General features: G+C 36.9%; 1 protein-coding gene across 8 annotated transcripts in view; it reads left to right on the forward strand.

Moving 5' to 3' along the window:
* The window catches only part of QSER1 (glutamine and serine rich 1), a 78,155-nt gene that overhangs the window by 36,059 nt on the left and 15,598 nt on the right, over window positions 1-26,498 (forward strand). For 7 of the 8 annotated variants that reach the window (XM_060400042.1, XM_042233321.2, XM_042233322.2 and 4 more), the window contains 5 exons: window positions 481-4,176; window positions 18,971-19,299; window positions 20,118-20,234; window positions 20,826-20,959; window positions 22,615-22,832. In XM_060400042.1, coding sequence (XP_060256025.1) covers window positions 481-4,176; window positions 18,971-19,299; window positions 20,118-20,234; window positions 20,826-20,959; window positions 22,615-22,832 — 4,494 coding nt within the window. The remainder of the gene's footprint in view (window positions 1-480; window positions 4,177-18,970; window positions 19,300-20,117; window positions 20,235-20,825; window positions 20,960-22,614; window positions 22,833-26,498) is intronic. The other variant, XM_042233325.2, reaches the window with a different exon arrangement.

Below are 26,498 nucleotides of genomic sequence, written 5' to 3' on the forward strand. Positions count from 1 at the left end.
GATTTTTAAAATATACATGTATTTTGATGAAACAGACTTTGCCATGTTAACCTCACTATTAGTTTTAGATTTATTTATTACATTAAATGTAGGGAGTTTGGTTTCAGTTTTAATGTTATGAACATTTTAGTTTGTTCATTGGTATTTTGCATGGGAATTTCAGGGTAATCACTAGAGATGATATATTCTTAGTATTTTTGTAAATTTCAAATGACATATCTGACTGTATAATCTCATGTTTATATAACAATAATAGAAATGAATTGCTGATACCTTTGTAGTTTTGTTTTTGCCTTATAAAAACTAGCTATTTTGAAATATATTTTTTAGAATTTCTGTGCAGAACTAGTTTGTCAGACTTTTCAGTTTTAAAGAGATTTTGATGGATTAAGGGTTATGTAAGTTTCACAAGTCTATTATGAGAACAGATAGAAGTGTTTGTGCTATAACTGCATGAGTGTATTTGTTTTCTTTTCACAGGTATGCATTCCTCAGCACCAACTGAGCTGTTTGTTACTGGACCTTTGCCAACCACTGGAACACTTCCATCCCCTGCCCTCCCTGCTTATCAGCATCCTGCCACCTTCAGCAATAGAAACTTCGCTACCACCTCACCTTTGGTGCTTCAGGATTCAACTTTTAACACTACATCAAATGGAATTTTAAGTCCTCATGATCCTTTGCTTCAAATCAAGACTTCCCAGGGAACTGTTCCAACTGCTTTGACATTTGAGCGCCTGGGCAGTTCTGCGATAAGTAACAGCATACCACCTCAGTCTTCAACGTACCGCTCAGCTCAAGAGTCTGCACCCCATCTTTTACAACCTCAGTTTAGTTTGTTGCCTTCAGCACTTGGAGGAGCTCAGCAAACTTCTCAAGCCTATGGTTCAACTCTCTTTACTAGTTCTACTGCTTCCATTGAAAGAGCTCTTCTCCGAGAATGTAGTGTTATTAAACACCATCAGCGGCCTTCAGGTACCCAGTCTATTCAGGCACAACTGACTGGTTCACAGCATTCCTTACACGGTTATCTATCAAATGCAAGTGGGGTTAATTTTCAGGAAACAAGCAGGCAGTCATCTTTATCCTGTAGCCCAATTGGAGAGTCTACTCAGGTGAGCAATGGAGGATTGCAACAGAAGCCCTCCCAGGTCTCAGTGGAACTTGCTCAGTCCTATTCATCTGCAATTCCATCATCAGGGTATCCTCCTACTGCAAAAGTAAAAAGCTGTTCTACAAAACAACCACTAGCATCAGCCAAGTCCCCCAAACCTCCAAGTATAATTCCTCCTGTGCAAACACTAAGCTATTCCAAACCTTTACATAACCAGAGTTCTGTAATATCAGGCCAAGCACAAATTTATTCTACAGCGCAGCTACCAAGCCTTTTATCAGTCAGTCAGTCACAAAATTATGGTTTAGTACAGCCACATAATGTGCCATCTATTGTTCATTCACAGGTTTATAGGTCCAGCAAAGTTGAGAAGTTGCCATCCTTGTATAAAACATTGACTTTCTCTGGCTCATCTCAGACTATCACTTCTGAAAACTCAACACTTAATTATTCTTCCAATCAGCAAGAGGTGTTATCTTCGGTTACTAATGAGAATTACCCTGCTCAAACAAGAGATCCGTCTTCAGATAGCCAGTCTCAGAGTTACTCATCTGGTCATTCTCAGGGTTTATCACCAGTCAGCCAGACACAGGTTAGCTTTTCATCTCAGTCACACGTTTTGCCAGTTGTTAGTCCTTCAGAAAGCTATGCTTCAGGTCAGTCCCTGACATTAACAGCCCCTTCTCTTTCTTATTCTTCTGCCTCTCGGGCTCAGAATGTGCCAGATGCTAGTCCAACTCAGAATTTTATTTCTATGCATTCTTCCCCAAATGCTCAGACCCAAGGGTCATCCTCTCCCCAGTCTCAAAAGTTTTTGCCTGCTGTCCAGTCATCATCTTTTGCGACCTCTACTCATTGTCAGACCTTACAGAATAACCTACCTTCCCCTGATCCAAAGTCTTACTCTGAAAGAAAACTTGACTCAAATGTTTATACGTCTTCAAAACAAGAGGATGATTTTCCAATACAAGAGTTACAGGTATTACAGCCACAAGTATCTCTTGAGTCATCAACCCAAAGGCTGTCTGAGGGGGAAATGAACGTTCCAGAGTCAGCTTATAAGGTGTCAAAGGCAGATGACAGATATTCTCAGAGCATAATCAGAAGTAATTCCTGTCTTGAAGATCAGGTGGTTGGTATTGCTCTTCAAGGGTCTAAAAAAGAAGAAAACCTAGTTGGTTCAATGACACAACTTAACCAACAAATTGGCCAAGTCAATAGTTCTGCAACCCTTGATATTAAGAAGACAACTAATTTAATGCAAACTCCGCAAATACGGTTGAATACTAAAGACCTAAACCAGCAGCATTCTCTTATACAGAAGGTACATGAAGCCAAGGTCCAGGAGCAGCATGATCAAATAACTAATGCCTCATCTCAGATTCAAATTCCAAACAATGCTTTAGGGCATGGCCATCAGGCATCTCTTCCTAATACACAGGTCCTTTTAGATTCTGCCTGTGATCTACAAATTCTTCAGCAGTCAATACTGCAGGCAAGTTTAGGACAAATAAAGACATCTTTACAAGTACAGCGTGTTCAAAGTCCTCAACAAATAGTACATCCTTTCCTTCAAATGGATGGTCATATTATTCGGAGCAATGGCGAACATTCTCAGCAGCAACTCCATCCTCAAAATTCTGAAATTATGAAAATGGACCTTTCTGACTCTTCAAAACCATTACAGCAACATCTGACAACAAAGGGCCATTTTAATGAAACAACTCAACATGATTCCAAGAATCATTTTGTTTCTCTTGGATCAATATGTTTCCCAGAGGCAATGCTCCTCAGTGATGAGAGAAATATTTTATCAAATGTGGATGATATCTTAGCAGCTACAGCAGCAGCTTGTGGGGTCACACCTTCTGATTTCTCCAAGTCAACTTCAAATGAAACCATTCCTGCTGTTGAAGATGGTGATTCTAAATCTCATTTTCAGCAGTCATTAGATGTTGGGCATGTGACATCTGATTATAACTCCATAGCAGCTACAGTAGGAAAGCCACCAAATATAAATGATATTTCCTTAAATGGAAATCAAGTTACTGTAAACCTTTCACCAGTACCTACTCTTCAGTCAAAGATGACTCTTGATCAACAGCATGTTGAAGTACCTGGTCAAAATAAAGCTTCTAAAGTAACTTCACCAGTAGTCGGACCAGGTCATGAAGTCCAGGAGCAAACTTCTGGTCCATTCAAGAAACAGTCTGCAGCCAGTCATGAACCTGAAGAAGACAGTGAAGTTGCTGTTGATAGTACATTAAATAATAACAGAAATCAAGAATTCGTTTCTAGTAGTAGAAGCATAAGTGGAGAGAGTGCTACATCGGAGAGCGAATTCGCTTTAGGCGGTGATGACAGTGGTGTGTCGGTGAACTCCTCTAGGAATACACTTGCAGTGTTGGCCATGGCCCAGCCTGGGGAGACAGTCAGTGTCAAGATGGAAGAGGAAAACCAAGATTTAATGCATTTTAACCTCCAGAAGAAGAAAACTAAAGGAAAAGGGCACACTAAAGAGGAAGACAGCAGTCATCAGAAACAGCTGAAAAGACCTGCCCAAGGCAAACGCCAGAATCCAAGGGGAACAGATATATATTTACCGTATACTCCCCCTTCCTCAGAAAGCTGCCATGATGGTTATCAGCATCAAGAAAAAATGAGACAGAAGATCAAAGAAGTAGAGGAAAAACAACCAGAAGTCAAAACTGGATTTATTGCCTCTTTCTTAGATTTTCTGAAATCTGGGCCCAAACAGCAGTTTTCCACTCTTGCTGTGAGAATGCCTAACAGGACTAGGCGACCAGGAACACAGACCGTTCGTACATTTTGTCCCCCACCACTTCCAAAGACTGCAGCTGTGACACCCACACCTTTAGTGTCTGAGGCTGGGGCTAACAGTCCATCAGAAAAACTTGATAACGAACTTAAAAACTTGGAGCATTTATCTCCACTTTCTTCTGATGAAGATGATCCTGGAGTATGCAGTCATGATATTTACAAAAGCAGCTCTACTACCTTAAATACTTCAGACGCTACTTCTGATAAAAAGAAGAAAGCAGGTAAAGTTTTAAATTTGAAGTTCATAATTATGGCTTTTATTTTTTTTCTGGCTCTGGAACAAGTTTTATGCTTTCTTAGCTTGAAGCAAGTCTATAGTTTCTCAAGACAGAATGCTTAGGCAGATATCTTAGACTTATTTTTTTTAATGTTCCTTGCCTCTAGGAAAGTTCTGAGTTTTAGACTACATAGTTCTGGGTTTTATTCAGCTTTTTATCACATGCAACATAGTTTACATAGTGCACTATCCAGATTTTTCTAGTCTGAGTCATCTTAAAGTGGCTCATGGATATGGGACATTGTATTGAGGGCCATGTTGTTATGTATAAACTGGCATATTTTCTTTGTATGCTAATTTTACCTAAAAAATTAACATTTTGCTATTAAATTGGTTATTTTGTGTGTGATTAAGTTCAAAACTTTAAAAAAATTTTGCACTGGTTTCATACTATATGCCCAGATCCTTTAGGTGTATGTTTCACTTTCTCTGTAGTTAAGGGAACATTTTAAGGAACTATTTTGAGAAGCATTGTCTTATGTAAATAATTGTCAAGCAGTATAAAAGTTATTGTTGTAAAGAACATGCTAAGGAAAAAATAGCAGTCAAATAGCTACCACCTCTGTGCCAGGAACTATTAGCAATATCGTGAGATGTGCTTTGTATCTCCAATATACAGATGATATAACAGACTAAATGAATTGTCCGGGCCCATACAGTTAGTAAATGACAGAGTTGGAGTCCATATTCAGATTTAAATCATGCTCAGGTTTATCTGGTTCTAACACCTGTATTCCTGCCTATCGCTTTTATATGAATAGAGTGGTACTTATGAGTTAAACCTTGTTTTGTGATGTACTTTTCAGCTTCTTTCCAGATTTGACCACCTTTTTAACTAATGAAGTGATAAGAAACAGCCGGTATCCCAAATAATCTATTAGTGTAAATGTCTGCTAATACATTTGTCAGTAAAAGTTTTAAGTCTGCTAAAACATTTCTGAAGAATTCTCATTTTGTTATACAGGGAAATTAGCATACTGGAAAATTATTGCTAGAGTCAGAACATAACAGATGTAGCTAATCACAGGAAGGTTTTACATTCTTCTCCCTCAATTCAGAAAACTTTGCAATTACTGTTATATTCCCTGTTATGTTCTTAGAGCAAATCTTTTATAATCTCTGTTACAAAACATGAATCTGGAACTAGTTTTAGTTAAAACCACCACCATCAACCTGATCCTTACTAATAGATCTTTGAAGTTTTCCCTTTACGCATTGCCTCCTCTTCTGTGAGGACCCGTCATCTCTTGCTTGGGCCTACTGCAACAGATTTCTCATTAGTATCCTTCCCACCAGTCTCTGCACCAGTCCATCTTCCTTATTGTGATCACATTTATCTTTATAAAAAAGAAGAGTAGTGTAGTGTGTTAGTTGCTTAGTAATGTCCAATTCTTTGCGACCCCATGGACTGTAGCCCGCCAGGCTCCTCTGCCTATGGAATTCTTAAATCAATTATTAATCTCTGCTTTGGAAATACTTCTTGTTGCTCCATGGAAAAAAATTAAAATGTGTAAAAATTCTCCCTTTCCACGTTTCACTCTTTGCTCACTCTTGCCACTTCCCCTCTTCTGTGACAGCTGAGTTTCTCATTGTTCCTTGGACCTGTGAGCGCCTTTCAGAATCATGCTCCTTTTGAACAGGTTTTTCTCTCCCTGGGTCCTCCTCAGTTTTTTAGTCCAGTAGATACTTTTAGTTCTCCTTGAAGACCCTCTTCAAAATCACTTTGTGAAAGTTAACTCCTGGCAAAATTAGTGCTCATATCCTCTAAATTCCCACAGGTCTTAAATCTTTCCAAAAGGCAAAAGTTTTAAATTTCAACAAGGTCTGTATCCTAAGAAATCTTTGCCTAACCCGTAGTCACAAAATTTTCTCTTGTTTTCTTCTAGGAATTTTAAAGTTTGCATTTTGTATTTAGGTGTAGGATCTCTTTTAATTTGGGGGGTGGTGGTATAAGATGTGAGGTATGGGTTGAAGTTTTGCACATGGATGTCCAGCTTTCTTTGTTGAAAAGACAATCCTTTCTCCACTGATTGCTTTTCACATCTCTGTCAAAAATCAGCTCACCATGTTTGTCTTGTTTTTTAATTATGTAGGTTTTGGGTCGCTCAGTCATGTCCAACTCTTTGTGACCCCCGTGGACTATACAGTCCATGGAATTCTCCTGGTCAGAATACTGGAGTGGGTAGCCTTTCCCTTCTCCAGGGGATCTTCCCAACCCAGGGATTGAACCTAGGTCTCCTGCATTGCCAGTGGATTCTTTACCAGCTGAGCCACAAGGGAAGCCCAGCTGACCATATTTGAATGAATCTATTTCTGGACTCTCAATTCTGTCACACTGATCTACATTTTTATACTTTGATCAGTGTGACACTGTCTTAATTGCCATACCACTGTGTGCTTAATCTTTCAGTCATGTCCGACTCTTTGCAGTCTCATGAACTGTAGCCTACCAGGGTCCTCTGTCCATGGGGATCCTCCAGGCAGGAATACTGGAATGGGTTGCCATTTCCTTCTACAGAAGATCATCCCAACTCAGGGATTGAACCCATATTGCAGGTGGTTTCTTTACCATCCGAGTTACTGGGAAACCCTTAATCAATTGCCTCATAATTAATTTGGAGAAGGCAATGGCAACCCATTCCAGTACTCTTGCCTGGAGAATACCGTGGACAGAGGAGCCTAATGGGCTACAGTCCATGGGATCGCAAAGAGTCGGACACGACTGAGTGATTTCAGTTTCACGCACTGGAGAAGGAAATGGCAACCCACTCCAGTAGTCTTGCCTGGAGAATCCCAGGGACGGAGGAGCCTGGGGGCTGCTGTCTGTGGAGTTGCACAGAGTCGGACACAACTGATGTGATTTAGCAGCAGCAGCAGCAGATTATAAAAATACAGTTAAACATCATATGTTGATCTGAAATTTGCACAACTGATTAAAATATTTTTAAAAATGGGAATTCCCTGGCAGTCCAGATGGCGTCACCGACACAGTGGACATGGGTTTGGTTGGACTCCGGGAGTTGGCGATGGACAGGGAGGCCTGGCGTGCTGCGGTTCGTGGGGTCTCAGAGTTGGACATGACTGAGCAACTGAACTAAATTGAACCAGTAGTTAGGACTCCGGCTTCCCCTGCAGGGAGGCAGGGAGCACAGGTTCACCCTCTGGTCGAGTAGCCAAGATCCTGAAGTGCAGCCAAAAAAAAAAAAAAAAACCGAATAGATTCTTAAAAAATTAGATTGCATAGGATTGCCTATGTAGAAAATGATGGCAGAAAAAGCATTTAGTTTCATTGATTTTTTTTCCTCCTTTGTTGACAGTTTTACTGATTTCTGCTGTTTTTATTAATTCCTTTTTCAGTTTGTTTTTAGTTTATTATGCTCTATTTTTATCTATTTTCATATGGTAAAAGTCTAAATTGTTGGTTTGAGACTTCTTTTCTTTTTTGAAAAAGATTTTTTTGATGAGGATCATTTTTAAAGTCTTTAGAATTTGTTGCAATATTGCTTCTGTTTTATGTTTTGGGTTTTTGGCCCTGAGGCATGTGGGATCTCAGCTATCTAACTAGGGGTCAAACCCACACCTGCTGTATTGGAAGGTGAAGTCTTAACCACTGGACCACCAGGGATGTCCCCTCTACTCTTTTCAGCTGCTGCTGCTGCCAGGTCGCATCAGTCGTGTCCGACGCTGTGCAACCCCATGGACGGAAGCCTACCAGGCTCCTCTGGCCATGGGATTTTCTAGGCAAGAGTACTAGAGTGGGTTGCCATTTTCTTCTTCATTCTTTTCTGCTCTAAGCACTTAATGTTACAAACTTCTCTCTAAGCCCTGCTTAGCTATATCCCACAAATTTTATTTTTATTATTTGTTTTTATTATTTCAAGTTTTTCAAATTTCTTTTGGTGCTTTCTTTTTGGTCCATGAGTTATTTAGAATCATATTTCACATTTTTCAGATATTTGGGGATTTTCCAGACATCTGTCCTTTATTGATTTCTGCTTTGTATAATTTTAGTTCTTTTAAATCTGTTAAGGTTAGCTTTATTGTCCAAAATATAGCTGATCTTGATTAATGTCCCAGTGTACTTTAAAAGAAAATTGCATTTTGCAGTTTCGTGGATGTTGTATAAATTTCAGTTAAAGCAGGTTGGTTGTTCAGATTTTCTATCTCATTACTGATTATCTGTTTACTTGTTCTGTCAGTTATTGAGAGAGCATTTTCCGTGTTTCCAGATATATTTGTGGATTTGTCTGTTTTGTTTTTCATTTCTATCAGTTACTGCTTTGTGTATTTTGAGCTCTGTTTTTAGATGTGTACACATTTAGGACCATTAAGCCTTAGTGAATTGACCCTTTTATCAGTATAAAATATCCTTCTTTATCCTTGGTAATAATCCTTATTCTGAAGTCTGCTTTGTTATTATAGCCACTCTAGGTTTCTTCTGATGGGCTGCATGGATCTTTTTCTATCCTTTGACCTATCTGTGGCATTATGTTTAATGTGAGTATTTTGTAGACAGTACATAGTTCAATTTTGTCATTTTTTAAAACTCTAATCTCGTAATCTGTCTTTCAATTAGCTTGTTTAGACCATTTACATTTAATGTAATTACTGATGTAGTTCAGTCTTTCATTCTTTGTTTCCTGTTTTCCCTCTTTGGTTTTGTTTCTGTGTCTTTCCTATCTTTAAAAAAATTATTTGAACTTTTTACTATATTTTTTAAAAATTTATCTCTGGGTTTTTTGTTGTTTTTTTTTTTGGCTGTATCTTTTCATGTTATGTTTTTAGTGGTTGACTTAGTGATTACAACCCACTTAGCTAATATTTTTACTACATAAAATAAAATGGCGAAACCTAAAAACCATAGAGCTCTCTTTACCCTTGCTCTTATGTTATATATATTTGTCCTGTTGAAAGCCCTGATAGAGAAATAATTTTTGCTTACAACCATCATACATATTCTAAATAATTTAATAGGAGCAAAATAGTCTATTATATTTACCCAGATATTTATAATTGCTCTTGTACTTCCTTTATTCTTCATACTCCCTGTTTCCCTCTGGTATCATTTCCTTTCAGCCCAAAGATGTATTCCATTTTTAAAACTTTTTCTTTGACTTTCAGTCATGTAATTATTTCTCTGGATAAGGTTCATCCTGTGTGCTTTTTGAATCTGTAAAATGTGTATCTTTTTCAAAATTTGAGAAGTTTGCAGGCATTCTTTTTTGTGCACCAAACTCTTTCTTTCCTTACTGGACTCCAGTGACATGAAAGTATAATATTTTGATATTATTCCTCAGGTTTCTGAGTTTCTGTTTATTTTTTCAATCTTTTCTTCCTTTCTGTTCTTCAGATTTTATCATTTCTATTGGTCTATCTTCAAGTTCTTAGACTTTTTCACCTTCTCAGTTCACTACTGAGTCTACCCAGGGAGTAGTTTTTATTTCAGATATTTTCACTTTTTTTTTCAACTCTAAAATTTGTATTTGGTGTTCTTTTTTCTAGTTCTAGTTTCTCTGCTGAGAACTTACATATCTCCATTCATTTCAAAAGTATGTTTATCTTACCTCAGGGAGCATGGTTATGATAGCTGTCTTCAAGTCTTTGATAATTTCAACATCTGAGTCACCTTAGAGTGGCATCTGCTCATTATCTTTTCCCTTTGAAAATTGGTCACATTTTTCTGGTTCTTTATATATTGAGCAATCTTGAATTGCATCCTGCACATTTTTAGTACAATACTGTAAGATTCTGGGTTTTGTTAAAATCCTCTGGAGAATATTGGTTTGCTTTGTTTTAGCAAGCAGTCAGACCTTAAGTTCTGTCTCACCTTTGAGTGGTGGTCTGATGTTAGGTCAGTTTTCAAAGCCTTTGCTCTGCTTCTTTGGATCTGACTCAGCAGTTAGTCTGAAACTTGGATGCATGGTAGACTTTGTTATAGTTTAGGTCTCAAAGACTTTGCTGTACTAGTTTGGGTCTCTTCTGCATATGTGCAGTTTCAGCATGAAACTAGGATTTGTGTGGGTTCATGCACAGAATTAGAGGATACCACTCTTCAGTTCTCTTCTCTGGGAACTTCCCTACATGCCCAACTCCCAGGGTTTCCTTTCCTGGTCATTTGGACTAGAAAGCTGTAATTTTCCTTGGACTTTTTAAAAACTGCCCATGCTTTACTATGATTCTGTGTAACTGGGACTGCCCCGGGGCAGTGCAATAAGAGAGGAGGAAAAAAAAGAACAGGTAATTTTCCTACACATTGTCCCTAAGCTTTATTGAGATATAATTGACATACAACATTTTCTGCTCTTCATGCCGTAGGAGCTCATGGCGCATCCAGGTTCCTCTGGTTCTCCAAAAAGACAGGTGCTTTGTCCAGGTTTACGATGTTGGGTTTACTGCTTCTGTGTTGCAACTCTGTGACTTCGGTTACCTTTGGGGCAGGGCTGGGAAAGAGAAAGAAAAGAAGAAAGAAATGGAAAAGCCTCCGCATACTCTCACCTTGCATGGGTCTCCTTTCCCCACTCCTCTGTCCAAAAAGATAGATTTTCTTGGGGGTTTTGTTATCTGTGTCCTGTATAGTTCTGCATAGGGGCCACCCTCTAGACCTGCCAGGTGATAAGAGGAAAGAAAATGAGGAAACCTCTTTCTCATAAATAAATAAATAGTTATTTCAGTTTGGCCTTACCTTCCCAGTCTGCCTGTAGTTACTAACTTTTCGTAGTCTTCCGGTAGTTCCATTTTATATTTTGTCCAGCAGTTTTAGTTGTAATAAGTAGGTCTAATGGACTTATTTGATCTTAGTTGGCACCAGAAGCCTTTCATGAATTTTAAAAAATTTATTGTCTTACAAATTACAGTCGTTATTTCTGATCCTCAAACTATTCTATAATGGGCCAATAGAAGCCCCTTGAGTGTTTTGATTTTGATTGTGATTACATTGAATTCATAATTTTAAGGGAGAATTGTTATCTTTACTATACTGTCTTCTCATCCACTTATGGAATGTAATGTTGTTCTACTTATTCAGATCTTATGTCTTTTAATATCTTACCATTTTTCCACATAGATAATCTATATTATAGCCTTAATAGTATTTTTTTATTATTTTAAATACAGTTTTCATGATACTGTTCTCTCATTAGTTACTGATAATGTGTGGCATTGGTTGATTTTCATGTCTTTAGTGCGTTTGGTATTTTTGTTGAAGTTTATTTTATTCGTTTATTTTGTTTTTGGTGTCACTGCATCTTTGTTGCTGTGCATGGCTTTCTCCAGTTGCAGTGAGCTGGGGCTGCTCTTAGTTGTGGTGCGTGGTCTTCTCAGTGTGGTGGCTTCTCTCACTGCAAAGCAGGGGCTCATGGGCTTCCGTAGTGTGGCTCTCGGGCTCTAGAGCAGGAACTCAGCAATTGTGGTGCAGGGGCTTAGTTGCCCCATGGCATGTGGAATCTTCTGGACCAGGGATTCTCATCCCGGCATTATCTTATCCCCGGCATTATCTTGGCATTTTTGTTGAATTTTTATTTTGATGGTTTTTCCACCTGATTCTCTTGCATTTTTTAAATAGATTATTGTATCTTCTAAAAATAACAGTAGTTTATCTTTCTATTTCTGGGGGTGGGCGGTAATTTATCTTACTGGCTCAGGCCTCTGTTGTTTAATGATGGCCAGCATCCTAGCCTTCTCCTTGATATTTAGTAAAATACATAGTGTTGGAAATTATTTGTCAGTTTCTAATATACTGTACTCTTTAAGAAAATGTCCTTCTCTTTTGAAGTTCTTAAAAGGTTTTTTTTTTTTTTTTTTTCATTAACAGTAAGCATTAAATTTTGTCAGATGCTTTTTTGAGTTTCTTGGGCTTCCCTGGTAGCTCAGAGGTTAAAGCGTCTGCCTGCAATGTGGGAGACCCGGGTTCGACCCCTGGGTTGGGAAGATTCCCCTGGAGAAGGAAATGGCAACCCACTCCAGTATTCTTGCCTGGAGAATCCCATGGACGGAGGAGCCTGGTGGGCTACAGTCCACAGGGTCGCAAAGAGTCGGACACAACTGAGCGACTTCACTTTCACTCTGACAAATCTGCCTTCTTTTCTCCTACATTGATCTGTTACTTGATTCCCTAATGCTGAGCCTCCTTTTTAAAATTTCTGCCACGAACTCTGCTTGGTCATGATGAATCACTTTCGTCCATTGTAGGATTTAAGTTGCTAGTATTTTGTTTGGGATCTTTACACCTAGATTCACAAATGGGATTAGTGTTTTTGCTCACTTTTGTTTTCAGGAATTAGCTAACCTTATAAATTAAATTAGGAAAGCTTTTTTATTTGTTTAAATTTGAAAAAGTTTGCTATATATAACTGGGATTTGGTGGAACTTTCTAAGGATACATCTGGGACTTAACAGTTTCTTCCTGATAGTTTGATCTGTCTGGGTCAGTTTATTTATTTATTTTCTAGTAAAATGATTTCTCTAATTTAGATTTTAAAATTTGTTGTTATAAAATTGTACATAGTGTTTCCTCAAAAGTTTTCAGTCTCCTCTGTTATGCAGTTTATGTTCTCTTTCTTGTTGTGATTATTTGAATCTTTTTCCTTATCAATCTATGGAACAATTGCCTATTTAATGGTTCTTTTTAAAGAACCAGTGTACTTTTTTTTTTTTTTTTGCTCCTATCATTTTTTACTCACTTTTTCTTAATTTCTGCTTTTATCAGTTCTTTTTCCTCCTGTTCCCTGGGTTGAATAATCTCTCATTGGCCAGTTTATTTTTTTGTTGCTTTCTAATGAATGGGATTAAAGTCGTAAATTTCCCCGTTCCGCCCCACCCCCACCACACTGTGGCTTTATTCCTCTGGCTTCAATTTGTTATGTTTCTCACTGTCCTTTCCAAATGGTTTGTCATTTTAGTTTTGATTTCCTTTTTACCCCAATAATTATTAAGAAGAGTGGATTTTTACCTGTTTCCTAGTAGGTTTTTGGAGTTTTTGTTGTTTTTATTCCTTTATTACTATTAATAATTTATAGCCCTGCTGGTAGTCCTTTATTATTAATTTATGGCCCTGTTCTATTGTGGTCAAAGGAATATGGCTTAGGTAATGCCTACATTTTGAAATTTACGGAAATTTTGTTAGTAGCTTGGTAAATGTCAAATTTTATAAATGTCCCATGAGTATCAAGTGCTGATAGATTTTATTGGTAATATTGTTCAAACCCTTTATATCTTTATTTTCTGTTTAATATAATAAATGACATTAGGTTATTTAAGAAAAATGTATATATATGTTGCAGGTATAAAAATGATAGATCTGGAATTTGCCTTAAACTATCCCAGCAGATATAATAGGGGTGACAGAAAAATAAAAGAAGTATATCAAAATGTGTATGATTGTTACAGTTGGGTTATGGTATGTGAGGGTTTGTATTCTCTAATTTTATGTATGTTTGAAATTTTTAATAAAATTTTTTTAAAATCCTCCCTATACTTATTTGTTTTTAGATTGCTTGATCTGTTGATTCCTGAAAAAGGTGTGTTAAAATATCCAACTATGTTTTATTGCTTTTCTAATACTGTTCCCTTGATGTTTTAAACCCATATAATTGGGTGCATAAAATTTTACTACAGTTCTATTTCCTTTTATCGTAATAAAATCTTTTTCACATTTCCCATTTCTGTTTTTAATATTGCTATAGTAATCTTATTGTTAGCATTTTTAGTATGTTTTCTATGTCTCTGTTCTTTCAGAACATTTTTTCTTGGGAGATATAACTCACGTGTGTGTGAGTGTGCATGCTCAGTCACTCAGTTGTGTCCGACTCTGCAGCCCCATGGACTGTAGCCCGCCAGGCTCCTCTGTCCATGGGATTCTCCAGGCAAGAATACTGGAGTGGGTTGCCATTTCCTTTTCCAGGGGATCTGCTGGACCCAAGTACTGAACTCGGGTCTCCTGCATTGCAGGCAGATTCTTTACCACCTGAGCTGCCAGGGAAGCCCCTCATAACTTATGTATGAAAATGCAACACACATAAGGAAAACACACACAAAATTTTCATAAATTTGAAAATGTGGATATTAATTAAGACATATTCCCTAACCACAATGCAGTAATTTCGTAAAAGAAAAGCAGAAAGAAAAAAAGGACAAAAAGATTAAAAAGTAAGTTTTTCTTCCTAAAAGTTCTAAATAACTTCTGATGACTTCTGAATTACTCATGGCTTTAAAAGGAAATTAAAACTGAAATGACAAACCACTTAGAACAGTGGAACGTTATATTTTGAAACCAGTGGAATGTGCCAAAAGTGAGTGGGGCAAAGAAGGAAGTTTACTGTGTTAAATGTTACTCATTGGAAAGCAAGGAAGCTCAAAAATAGAGTATTAAAGTAGATCTGGGTCATAATCTGTAGAACTAAACACTGTCTGACTTGCTTCCATGCTTTTCTTTTATAATTCTACCACGTGTGTCTGTATTTTCTTTGGCTCATTTTAAAACTTTTCATAAAGGACATTATATAGTATTGATAAGTTTTTCCTTTCACTAATTTGGAAGCTATTCTTTTTATAAAATATTTTCCTAACTTTTTTATTATGAAAATTTCAAACACAAAGTTGTAAAGATTGATATAATTAAACCAGTTTATGCATCATTCAGTTTCAGTAATCATCAACACATGGTCAGTCTTCATTCTTACCCCTCACCCCCTGATGACTGTGATGAAATATTTTTGTTCTTTTCTTGATTTTAATAGGGATTACAGTATGTATTTTCACCTCCTCAAAATCTGTTAGTATCTTATTTTTCTCCTGAACAACATAAAGACTGAGCACTAAAACTCCATTTTATGCTCTCACTTTGCCTCACTCTTTTTATTGGTAGATAACCATGTATTTTTTTTTTTTTTTTCATTTTGGCCATGACACAGCTTGTAAGATCTTGTTTCCTTGACCAGGTATTGAATTCAGGCCCCTAGCAGTAGAAGAAAGGAGTCCTAACCACTGGACTGCCGGGGAATTCCCCTGTGTATTTTAATTCTATCCTGTTTTCTAATTAATACTCAATAAGAAATATTTTTTTAAACAGTCAATGATTATTTAGTTTTATTTATACATTTACCCTGGTAGCTCAGCTGGTAAAGAATCTGCCTGCAATGCAGGAGACCCCGGTTCGATTCCTGGGTCAGGAAGATCCCCTGGAGAAGGGATAGGCTACTCACTCCGGTATTCTTGGACTTCCCTCATGGCTCAGACAGTAAAGAATCTGCCTGCAATGCAGAAGACCTGGGTTCAATCTCTGGGTTGGGAAGACCTCCTGGAGGAGAGCTTGGCAACCTACTGCAGTATTCTTGCCTGGAGAATCCCCATGGACAGAGGAGTCTGGCAGGCTATAGTCCATGGGGTCACACAGAGTGGGACATGACTGAGCGACTAAGCACACACACAGTTAACCATATTGCCCTCCATTCTTTCCTGCACCTCATGTCTTCTCTTTGGGATGATTTTGCTTATGACTAAAGCATGTCCATTACATTTTCCTTTTCTGAGAGTCTGCTGGTGGCAGTATCTCTGTTTTTGTTAGATAGCTATGTGATTTGTTTTGCCATGTAACTTGGAAACAGTATATTTTTAAAATTCAGTGACATTGGTATAATAAAATCTCCTTTATTCCTTCATTTATTCATTACTTATAAGAACAGTGTTTCCCAGTTTTTATATCAATAAAGGATAAAAATAAAATTGGTTATAAAACCCATGTCAATATGTAATATTCACCCATGAATTCATAAATGAATAATTTTAAAATGCCACACCCACTCAAAAGATGCATTCTTTTTACCTTTACATTTGTTTTATATTACACTGGCAAAACATTTCTTTGGACCTACTATACAAGTATTTAAGTGTTTAATATAGAGAATCTTCTGGTCACAAGACATAAAAATTATTTTTCCATTTATGTATATTTTTGATGGGCTTTCCTCAACGTGACTTGTGTTGAAATAATACTTTGGATATATTGGATTACATTTTTGAGGAAGAAAGCATAATACATAATTATAGTAACATAAAAATATATTAGAACAGGAGACTTACCTAGTGGTCCAGTGGTAAAGAAACCACAGTTTGCTTTAAACACAGGGGATGGGGTTCGATCCCTGGTTGGGGAACCAAATCCTATGTGCCTTGGATAACCTAAGCCTGCTTGCCACAACTATAGAGTCCTGTGTGCCACGCTTAACATTTTGAGAAGTGGCCAAACTGTTCTCCAAGGTGGCTGTACCATTTTACATTCTCTCCATCAAGGTACAAGGGTTCTAGTTTCTCTTCATGTCTGCTAGTATGTTTTTTCCTGTATTTTTAGAGCCATCCTGGTAGGTTAGATGGCAAGACTGCAATTGGCTACTGAAGTTGCATTGATCTAATGCAACTGACCTATAGTGTTGGGTGGCCTTTCATGTGCTTATCGACAATTTTTATATTTTTGGACAAACAGGTCTTACTCATTTTTTAAATTGGGTTATTTGTCTTTCTTCTTTTTGAGATTTAAGAGTTCTTTATATATTCTGGATACTAATATCTGGCAGGTGTGTGATTTGTAAACAGTGTTTCCCATTCTGTAGGTTATCTATCCAGTTTTGTGATGGCATCAGCTGTAGTACAAGTTTTCAATTTTGGTCAAGTCCAACTTATTCTTTCTTTTGTTACTTGTAAGGTCATGAAGCTAAGACGTTTATAATTTTAGCTTTCACATTTATGACTATAATCTGCTTTCAATGAATTTTTGTATATGGTATAAGGTAGACATCCAGCTTTATTCTTTATTCCTATCCAGTTGTCCCAGTACCATTTGTCAAAAGGCCTTTTCTTGGTTCCCCCATGGAATGGTTTTGGCACCCTTGTTCACAATCATTTCACTGTAAATATAGAGTTTACTTCTGGGTTTTAATTCTAGTCTTTTGATCTGCATATCTATCGTTTGCTACTATCACACTGCCTTAATTACTAAAGGAGTAATTAAGTTTTGAAATTCAATTACTGTGGTATGATTTGGAATTTCTGAGATGCGAGTCCTCCAAATCTATTCTTCGTTTGCAGGATTATTTTGACTGTTCTGACTCTCTCACTTTTCCATATGAATTTTAGGAGTAGTTTGTTAGTTTCTGCAAAAACAAAAAAAATAAGCTAGGATTTTTATAGGGATTTTGGTGCCGATTCCTCTTTTTTTATTTTGGTCATGCTGCACAGTATGGGGGATCTTAGTTCCCTGACCAGGGATCAAACCTGCATCCCTTGCAGTAGAAGCCTGGTATCTTAACACTGGGCCACCAGGGAAGTCTCTGATTAGCTGTTAAACCAAGCATGCCTTTCTGTGATAAAACTCACTTGGTCACGATATTTACTGGAGTGGGTTGCCATTTCCTTTTCCAGGGATCTTGCTGATGCAGGGATTTGAACCCATGTCTCCTACATCTTCTGCTTGGCAGGCGGATTCTTTACCACTGGGCCACCTGGGAAGCCCATATACTTCTTTTGTATGTTGGAATATTTGTTCATATTTTGCTAGTGATTTTTGTGTTTGTGTTCAAAAGGGATAGTGGTCTATAGTGTTTTCCTGATGTTTTTGTCTAGTTTAAGTATTGGAATAATACTGGCCTTGAATGAGTTGGGAAGTATTTCCTCTTATCTCTTTGAGTTTATGATGGATTGGTATTAATTCTTAACTGTTGATAGAACCCACCTTTGTACCCATTTTGACCTGTGCTTAGCGTTGTGGGATGTTTTTAATTTGTTTTATTGTTTTGTTGTTGGGCTGGATATTCAGATGTTCTCTTTCTTCTTGAGTTCTTTTGGTAGCTTTTGTCTTTCTAGGAATTTGTCCCATTCACCTAAGTTATTTGTTGGCATACAGTTTTTCATATTACTTTATGATCCTTCTTATTTAGCTTCCAGTGCTGTTTCAAAGTATTTGAGGGGTATTGTTTTGTTTCCCACCTTCAGTGGTTTTTCTTCTTCTAGGCCTTCAACACTTTGGTTGTCTGACCCTAGTCTTACATCGCTTTTTTGTCTCTGTTCTTTTAAAAATATTTTTGTGCTACTTAGGTGGAACTAGGGGTAAGTTTAGGTTGATGGAGGTTCTCTTTCTAATTGTCATCCAGATGTTGAGAAGTTAAAAAATACTCTTTTTTTATTTCGATTTTTTCAATTGGTGGATAATTGCTTTACAGGGTTGTATTGGTTTCTGCATACAGCATTCTGCATACTGTTGAATCGGTCACACACACATGTATATGTATATATATATTCATATATCGTCTTCCTCTTGAGCCTTCCTCTGTCCTCCCACATCCTGCCTCTGGGCTGTGGCCGGGTGCAGGCTGGCTCCATGTGCCACGCGGCAGCGGCCTGCCGGTCGCCTGTCTCACACATGGTGGCGCGTGTATCAGTGCTGCTTCCTCAGCCCGCCCGCCCTCTCCTTCGCCCGCTGTGCCCGGGTGCAGGCTGGCTCCGTGTGTCACGCAGCAGCGACACATGGTGGTGCATGTAAGTCAGTGCTGCTTCCTCAGCCCGCCCGCCCGCTCCTTCCCCCACTGTGTCCACGAGTCCATCCTCTGGGTCTAACAAGCATTCTTTAGTTTCATTGTTTCAAACAATTTGATGGCAAAAATAATAAAGGCTCTTTGTAAACTGTGCAGATTTTACTCAAAGCAAATAAATGTTTGATATTTTTATTGCTAATTTGCATTTGCTTGATCTAGTTTCAGAAGCCACACAGGTGGCGACTGCTAGCACAACTGCCATCGCTACTGGCACTGCCGCTACTTCCTCCACCGCTGTGGGTGCAGTTAAGCAAGAAACTCTCTACTCTCCTCCATCTGCAGCAAAGACCCCAGAAAATATAAACTCTTCAGAACCCCCAAAGTCCATCGAACTTGACGGTCTTCTTTCAGACCAGTTTGCCAAAGGACAGGACACTGTTGCTATAGAAGGTTTTACAGATGAGGAGGACCCAGAAAGTGGAGGAGAAGGCCAGTACAGAGAGCGTGATGAATTTGTGGTAAAGATAGAAGACATAGAGACTTTTAAGGTAATGTGAATGTTCCCAGGTCTAAAGGTCATAGTTTAGGGGGCGTGTCTTTGTGATGGCTTAATACCTTGTGTCTAGATTAAGTTGTGAAGAATTATGAAGTTTGGAGAAAATGGTTATTTATGTAATTTTAAAATTTAAAGAAAATAATAGGAATAGAATGTGAAAGTAGCATTAGACTATTTTTTTGTAATTTCAAATTGTAGAATATTACAATTTCGTGTAAGAAATTTTAGCACTATTAAGAACACTTATTTTGGGGGTTTTGTTTGCTTGCTTTTTTTAAATTTTAAATTTATCAATTTTTTAAATTGAAGGATAATTGCTTTACAGAATAGTGTTGGTTTCTGCCAAACATCAACATGAATAAGCCATGTTTGCCTGCTTTAATTTTATTTTTTAATTGCAGTGGAGAGAAATGGCATTAAAAAATACAGTGAAGAACATAACGTTTAAATTATCCATATTCCTTCCATTCACAATTGTCTGTATTTTAGCATATTTGTTTCTGATAGTTTTGAATATGTACGTGCTATATGTAATAAAATTGCACAAACAATGTATCATTAGCAGAAAACTTTCCAGTAGCTATAGAAAAGGGTAGTGGGCTACTTTATATATTTGTACTCCCTGTTTCTGGAAGAATTTTAGCAGAGACTGAATGAACAGCTGATGTATAAGAATTACTGTGAAAGTTCAGCTAGGTAAAAGATAAAAGGTTGAACTAGGGAGTTCTTTAAGATTCCTTTCAGCTCTCAGATTCTATAAATCTAGACTATATTGCTACTTTTTATAAATGTCGTTAATTCTTCTTATAGGAGGCTTTAAAAACAGGAAAAGAACCCCCAGCTATTTGGAAAGTACAAAAAGCCTTATTACAGAAGTTTGTTCCTGAAATTCGAGATGGGCAAAGAGAATTTGCTGCTACAAATAGTGTAAGTAAAATGCTTGTTTACATTAAGCTTCCTATTTTTTGACAGTGATCTTGGGTAAAATACAGAATGATAAAAATTTAAATGTATTGTTTAATGTATTTATATCGAGCATCTATGATATATTAATAAGTAGCATAAAATTTGAACTATAGAGTATATGATGCTCTGATTTTAAAATAAAATTAATATATAAATACCAACTACTTAAATGGCTTAACTTTTTTTTTTAATAATGGAAAGGAATTAACATTAGTGTGGGAAGAATTCTGATGGACCTAGAAACACTAACATTGATTATTCTGTCAGTCAAATATCCTGATTTACCAAGACTTACAGAATTATTCCTTTTTACTTGAGTAGTTGTTTAATAGCATTGAGCAAGTAAGCATCTGACGATTAGCCAGAGAAGACTGCATCTATATATAGGCTTGCAGTTAAGAATGAGGCTGGGATCATTCTTATTGAGGGTGCAATTAGCCTGGCCTGAGCGGCATTTTGAAGGATGACTTTATGACAGTGTGTCATGACAACAAGGGAATATTTTATGTACGGAATGTACAATTAAGTAATTCAAAGTGCTTCTTTCCTTAGTACCTTGGATATTTTGGAGATGCAAAGAATAAATACAAAAGGATATATGTGAAGTTCATTGAAAACACTAACAAAAAGGAGTATGTCAGAGTATGTTCCAAAAAGCCAAGAAATAAGCCTTCACAAACTATCAGGTATTTATTATTTTATATAATATGTTTGTAATAATTATTGGAAAACTTATGATTGGTGACATACAAAGAATTATATCAATTAAAGGGACTGATTATTTTTTCCATTATATACAAGTCTGAAAATCATCACTTAATGTCATAAGTGATTCCTTTTGAAGTAATGAGACAGGAATTATAAAGCCTGTGGCTAGCATGGTGGGGTGGATACCTTTTTCTTCCCTGAGTCCTTTTGGTGTCACCCTAGTATAGTAGAAAATAATTGGATTTACAGTCTAAAGATTTGAATCCATCTCTTTATGACCTAAATTAATATAGCATTTCTAGGGACTTCTCTGGTGATCTAGAGGTTAAGATTCCATGCTTCCACTGCAGGGATCGCAGGTTTGATCCCTGGTCAGGTACTAAGATCCTGCACATGGTGAAGTGAAGTGAAGTCGCTCAGTCGTGTCTGACTCTTTGCGACCCCATGGACTGTAGCCTACCAGGCTTCTCAGTCTATGGGATTTTCCAGGCAAGAGTACTAGAGTGGAGTGGCATTTCCTTCTCCAGGGGATCTTCCCGACCCAGAGATCAAACCCAAGTATCCCGCATTGTAGGCAGACGCTTTACCCTCTGAGCCACCAGGGAAGCCTAAGATCCTGCACGTGGTACAACAACAACAACAAAAAATGAAAAAAAGATAACCTTGCTTAGCTCCCTTTTTTTAATCTGAAAGTAAAATGAAAATAATAACAAAATGTCAAATTTAAAATGAGTAAAACCTGTTTAAGACCTGTACATTACATTAGAATTGTCATCATATGTTAATGTGACTCTGGCTTGTCTGGAGCATGAATTTGGAAAACCATGAATTTGGAAGTGATGACCCAGCCACATTCTCTTTAATCTGTATGGGAAAGCAGGTGTGAGCCTAGATATTCTCAATCTAGTGCTCAGAAGATCTAGTTAATGAAGATTCCAGCTTATTGGACACAGCCACTTTATCTCTGTGATGGAATTTTATCCTCTCCTTCAAATCTCCAAAACCAGGGCACAGCAAATCTTACTTCGGGGACTCTGGCACAGGTGCAGTTGAGAGTCCATATCAAAACCTGGCACCAACAGAGCTTGTGAGAGTTCTGATGTTCCAAGGCTGATGTGACTAGAAGTCCATTGGTCATCTGCAGTACAGCCTCATAGTCAGGAAAAGTGAGTTCGTGAAGGGAAAGGAGTGGAGGGAGAGAGAGAAATAATAGGGGTTGAATTAATATAGTGCCATACTAACTGAATATGTTGAATGTCAGTGTTAAAGAGTATATTTCAAGAGAATTTTGGAGCAGTCGCCATTGGCTATGTGTAGGGCTTAGACTTTATTTTGGAGGTATTGGTGAGGTGATTAAATTTTTTTCACCAGTGTTTCTTGATTTTCTGTTTATTTGTAATTAAATTATTTATATAAAAAATTTTTATTCTAAATTTTTATTTAATTATTTACTTTATTTGGCCAAGTTGTGTGTCCTGCGGGATTTTAGTTCTCCAGCTACGGTTTGAACCTGCACCCCTTGCAGTGGAGGCGCAAAGGTCTAACCATTGGACCACCAGGGAAGTCCCTCATTAATTTATTTGAGTTAGACAAGATTTCAGTGTGTTGATGAAGTCTGTTTGTAACATTGCAGAACTGTTCAGGCTAAGCCAAGTAACAGCAGTAAAACTTCTGATCCTCCAACACCAAAAACTGCAACAACAAAAGCCCCTTCCATGAAACCCAAAGTTAAACAGCTAAAAGTAAAGGCTGAGCCACCACCAAAGAAAAGGAAGAAATGGAAAGAAGAATTTTCATCATCCCAATCTGACTCATCTCCTGAGATCCACTCTAGTAGTAGTGATGATGAGGGTGAGTTCTTCATGAAATGAATACCTTGATAATTTGAGATTTGCTGCATTAATGGAGAGCAACAATGATGCTGACAATTCAAAATATATTTATTTTTCCTTAATTAGGTAATTTATCTACCTTATTAAGTTCTGCTTAGGCATATATTTGCCCATGACTAAGCTAAATAACTGTGCCTTAGTTTCTCTTTTATAAAGTGAAAAGATTGAAATACATAGCAGTTATCTAACATACTTTTTGACCTTAGAACCCTTGTACACTGTTAGAAACTGTTGAAGACACCAATGAGCATTTATGTAAGCTCTTTATATATTGAAATTAACTTTATTAGAAATTAAACCTGAGACAGTTGTAAAACAGAAACGTACCAGGAAACATCCATCAGCCATCAAACTCATTGTGTAACATTTACAAGAAATTTTCAGCAGTTCAGTAGTCCAGGGCAGAGGCAGGCAACTGCTACTGGTGGTCTAAATGTGATCTGTAGCCTATGCTTAATAAAATTTTATTGGAAAACTGGGAATTATTTACATGTTTTCATAAGTTACTTTCCCCTTATAGTGACTGATTTGAGTAGTTCTTACAGAGAGCAATGACCATAAAGTGCCAAATATTTACCATCTGACACTTTACAGAAAAATACGCTGACCTCTAATTCTAATAAGGTAGTCAGAAAAACATGAAAGGATGACGGAAGGCTGCGTATGCCATGCTAAAGCTAAAAGGCTTGGGATTCTGTAAACGGAGGGGAATCCTTGGAGGGATTTAAGTAAAAGAACAAATGGTAAAATCTGAATTTTAATTATGAGACATCATCTGTCTGTTCAGTCGCTCATTTGTGTCTGACTTTTTGCAACCTCATGGACGCTGCAGCATGTCAGGCTTTCCTGTCCATCACCAACTCTCAGAGCTTTCGAGAAATTCAAGATGTATTCTTGGCAGAACTTGAATGATGAGTTGAGTTTTGGGGGTACTGTTGAGGTTGATGTCTAGGATGGTTTCTGGCATTACAAGTATCATTGCCTGGGAGCTGATCTCAGAGATTACTTGGATAAAAATAGAATTATAGTAAAAATTCTTTCGTAACATAAGTTTGCTTTAAATGTATTATTTTTAAAAGCTACTTATGAAGTTATTTAGAAATGTTTGTAAAGTATCAGAATTTGTAAAGAAATTTAGTGCTTTGAGTATGCATGGAAGGCATTATATATAATTTCACAGTTAGCATTCCTGCTTACTGTTTAGAGTAGAGAAGTTTAAGTTCTGCTTTGCACTGTTATTTATACAGCTTCCTCAGATGACAGTCAAGTTGAAAATTCTCTTTCACTGATAATCTGGATTACCACTCGGTGTCACTAGTAGGCAAGCATTATTAGTGCTTCTTAAAAAGAAGGAAATATGATAATAAACATAGTTTTTTGGCTGGTGGTTTTTCAAACTATTTGTTTTAAGACTTCTTTATAATCTTCAAATATATTGATGATTCCAAAAGACTGTGTGTGTGTGTGTGTATGATTTGTATCTATGTATATCGCCAAGGATCGGTTAAAACAATTTCAAAATATTTTAAATAAACCCATTACATATAAGGGACTTCCCTATAGCTCAGATGGTAAAGAATCTGCCTGCAATGCAGGAGACCTGGGTTTGATTCCTGGGTCAGGAACATCCTCTGGAGAAGGAAATGGCAGTATTTCATTGAACACTCCAGTATTCCTGCCTGGAGAATTCCATGGACAGAGGAGCCTGGCGAGGTACAGTCCATGGGGTCGAAAAGCATCGGACACGACTAAGTGACTAACACACGTTACATATTAATGTCAGTTTTTTAAACACTCGTGTTTAATTAGAATAGGATTTTCATATTCTGTATTAGGTTTTTTATTAGGTGTTATTTTGGTTAAAGTATGTGAAGAAGACCTGGACTCATATTAGGTATGTAGTTAGGAAAGAGAGGAGTATTTTGATTACTTTTTCAGATAATTATGGATATTTTTCTCTGATACTCAAAGGATTTTATTTTGTAAACTTGACAAGTGGTAGTTTCTTCAACTTTTCATGCTTGTTATGTTAAAATCTGTTTTACCCTTTATCCATGAATGACTTTATAACATTTTTTGGCCATGTGAAAATATTTGTTAGCTCATTTGATTTTTTTTTTTTTTCATTTTTTTCCCACATTTTAAAATGTGGCAAAATATATATAACATAAAACTTGCCACTTTTAACCATTTTTAAGTGTACAATTCAGCAGCATTAATTATATTCACAACTGTTGCACAACCTCACAGCTATTTCCAAAACTGCTTAATCACTCTAAATAGAAACTTTGTAACCATTAGGTAATAATTCCCCATTCTCCCTTTCCCCCAGCTGCTGATGATCTCTAATCTATTTTCTGTCTCTCTGAATTTGCCTCCCCTATGTGTCTCATGTAAGAGTGGCTTATTTCACTTAGCATAATGTTTTTAAAGTTCATCCATGTTATATAGCATATGTTAGAACTTTTTAGTTTTTATGACTGAATGGAGTTCCATTATAAGTTTATCCGTTGTATGCCCTTATCTTTTTATTCTATTGATAGACACTTGGGTTACTTCCACATTTTGACTGTTGTAAATAATGGTGCAGTGAACATTGGCATACAAGTATCTGTTAGGTTTGTGTCCTGGTTTTCCAATTATTTGTATACCTAAGAGTGGAATTGCTGAGTCATATATTTTATATATTTAGCTTTTTGAGGAACTGCCTAGCTGATTTCCACAGTGATTATACTATTTTATACTCCCACTAACAATACATAGGTTTCCATTTTCTTCACATCCTCACCAACCCTTGTTATATTTTGTTTTGTGATTATAGGTATTTTAGTAGGTGTGAAGTGATATCTCATTGTAGTTTTGATTTGTATTTTCCTAGTGACCAGTGATGTTGAACATCTTTTCAATTCCTTAGTAGCCATTTTCTTACTTTCTTTGGAGTAATGTCTATTCAGGTTCTTTGCCCAGTTCATCTCTCCTTTGTTCCTTAGTTGTAGAAGTTCTTTATATATTGTAGATGTTAAACCCTTATTAGGAATATGATTTGAAAATATTTTCTCCCATTCTGTAGGTTGATATTTCACTTTTTTTTTTTTTTTTAGTATATGTGCTGTGGAGGTGAGCCCTATATTTCAGTTTTTGATAATGTCCTTTGATGCACAAAATTCTGATGAAGCCAAATTTATCTGTTTTATTCATTGCTGTTGTTTTCAGTGTCATATTTGTAATCCACTGCCAAATACTAGGTCATGAAGATTTATCCCTGTGTTTTCTTCATAAGAGCCTTATGGTTTTAGTTTTTACATTTATATAATACATTTTTGCAGTATTAAAAAATAACATTTTTAATATTACCAGTAATTTCATCAGTGAAGTCTTTAACTATTGAAATGGTCATCAGACTCACAATGGTGGAAATAAGTTTTCCGAAATTCTAATTTTCACTTAGAACCTCAGTTTTATCATTGGCAGCAAATACTGTCAGTTGTTTTCCTGGTAGTGACGGGTTCACTTCTTTAAGAAAATGTCTGCCAAATACTGAATAGCGGTAGGGTATCTGTTATTTTTTAAGTAAAAATGGTATTCCAGTGGACAAGGTGGCTAGTTCATCAAACAATTGCATGGG

The sequence above is a fragment of the Ovis aries genome, chromosome 15 (genome assembly GCF_016772045.2).
Source record: "Ovis aries strain OAR_USU_Benz2616 breed Rambouillet chromosome 15, ARS-UI_Ramb_v3.0, whole genome shotgun sequence".
Taxonomy (NCBI): Eukaryota; Metazoa; Chordata; class Mammalia; order Artiodactyla; family Bovidae; genus Ovis; species Ovis aries.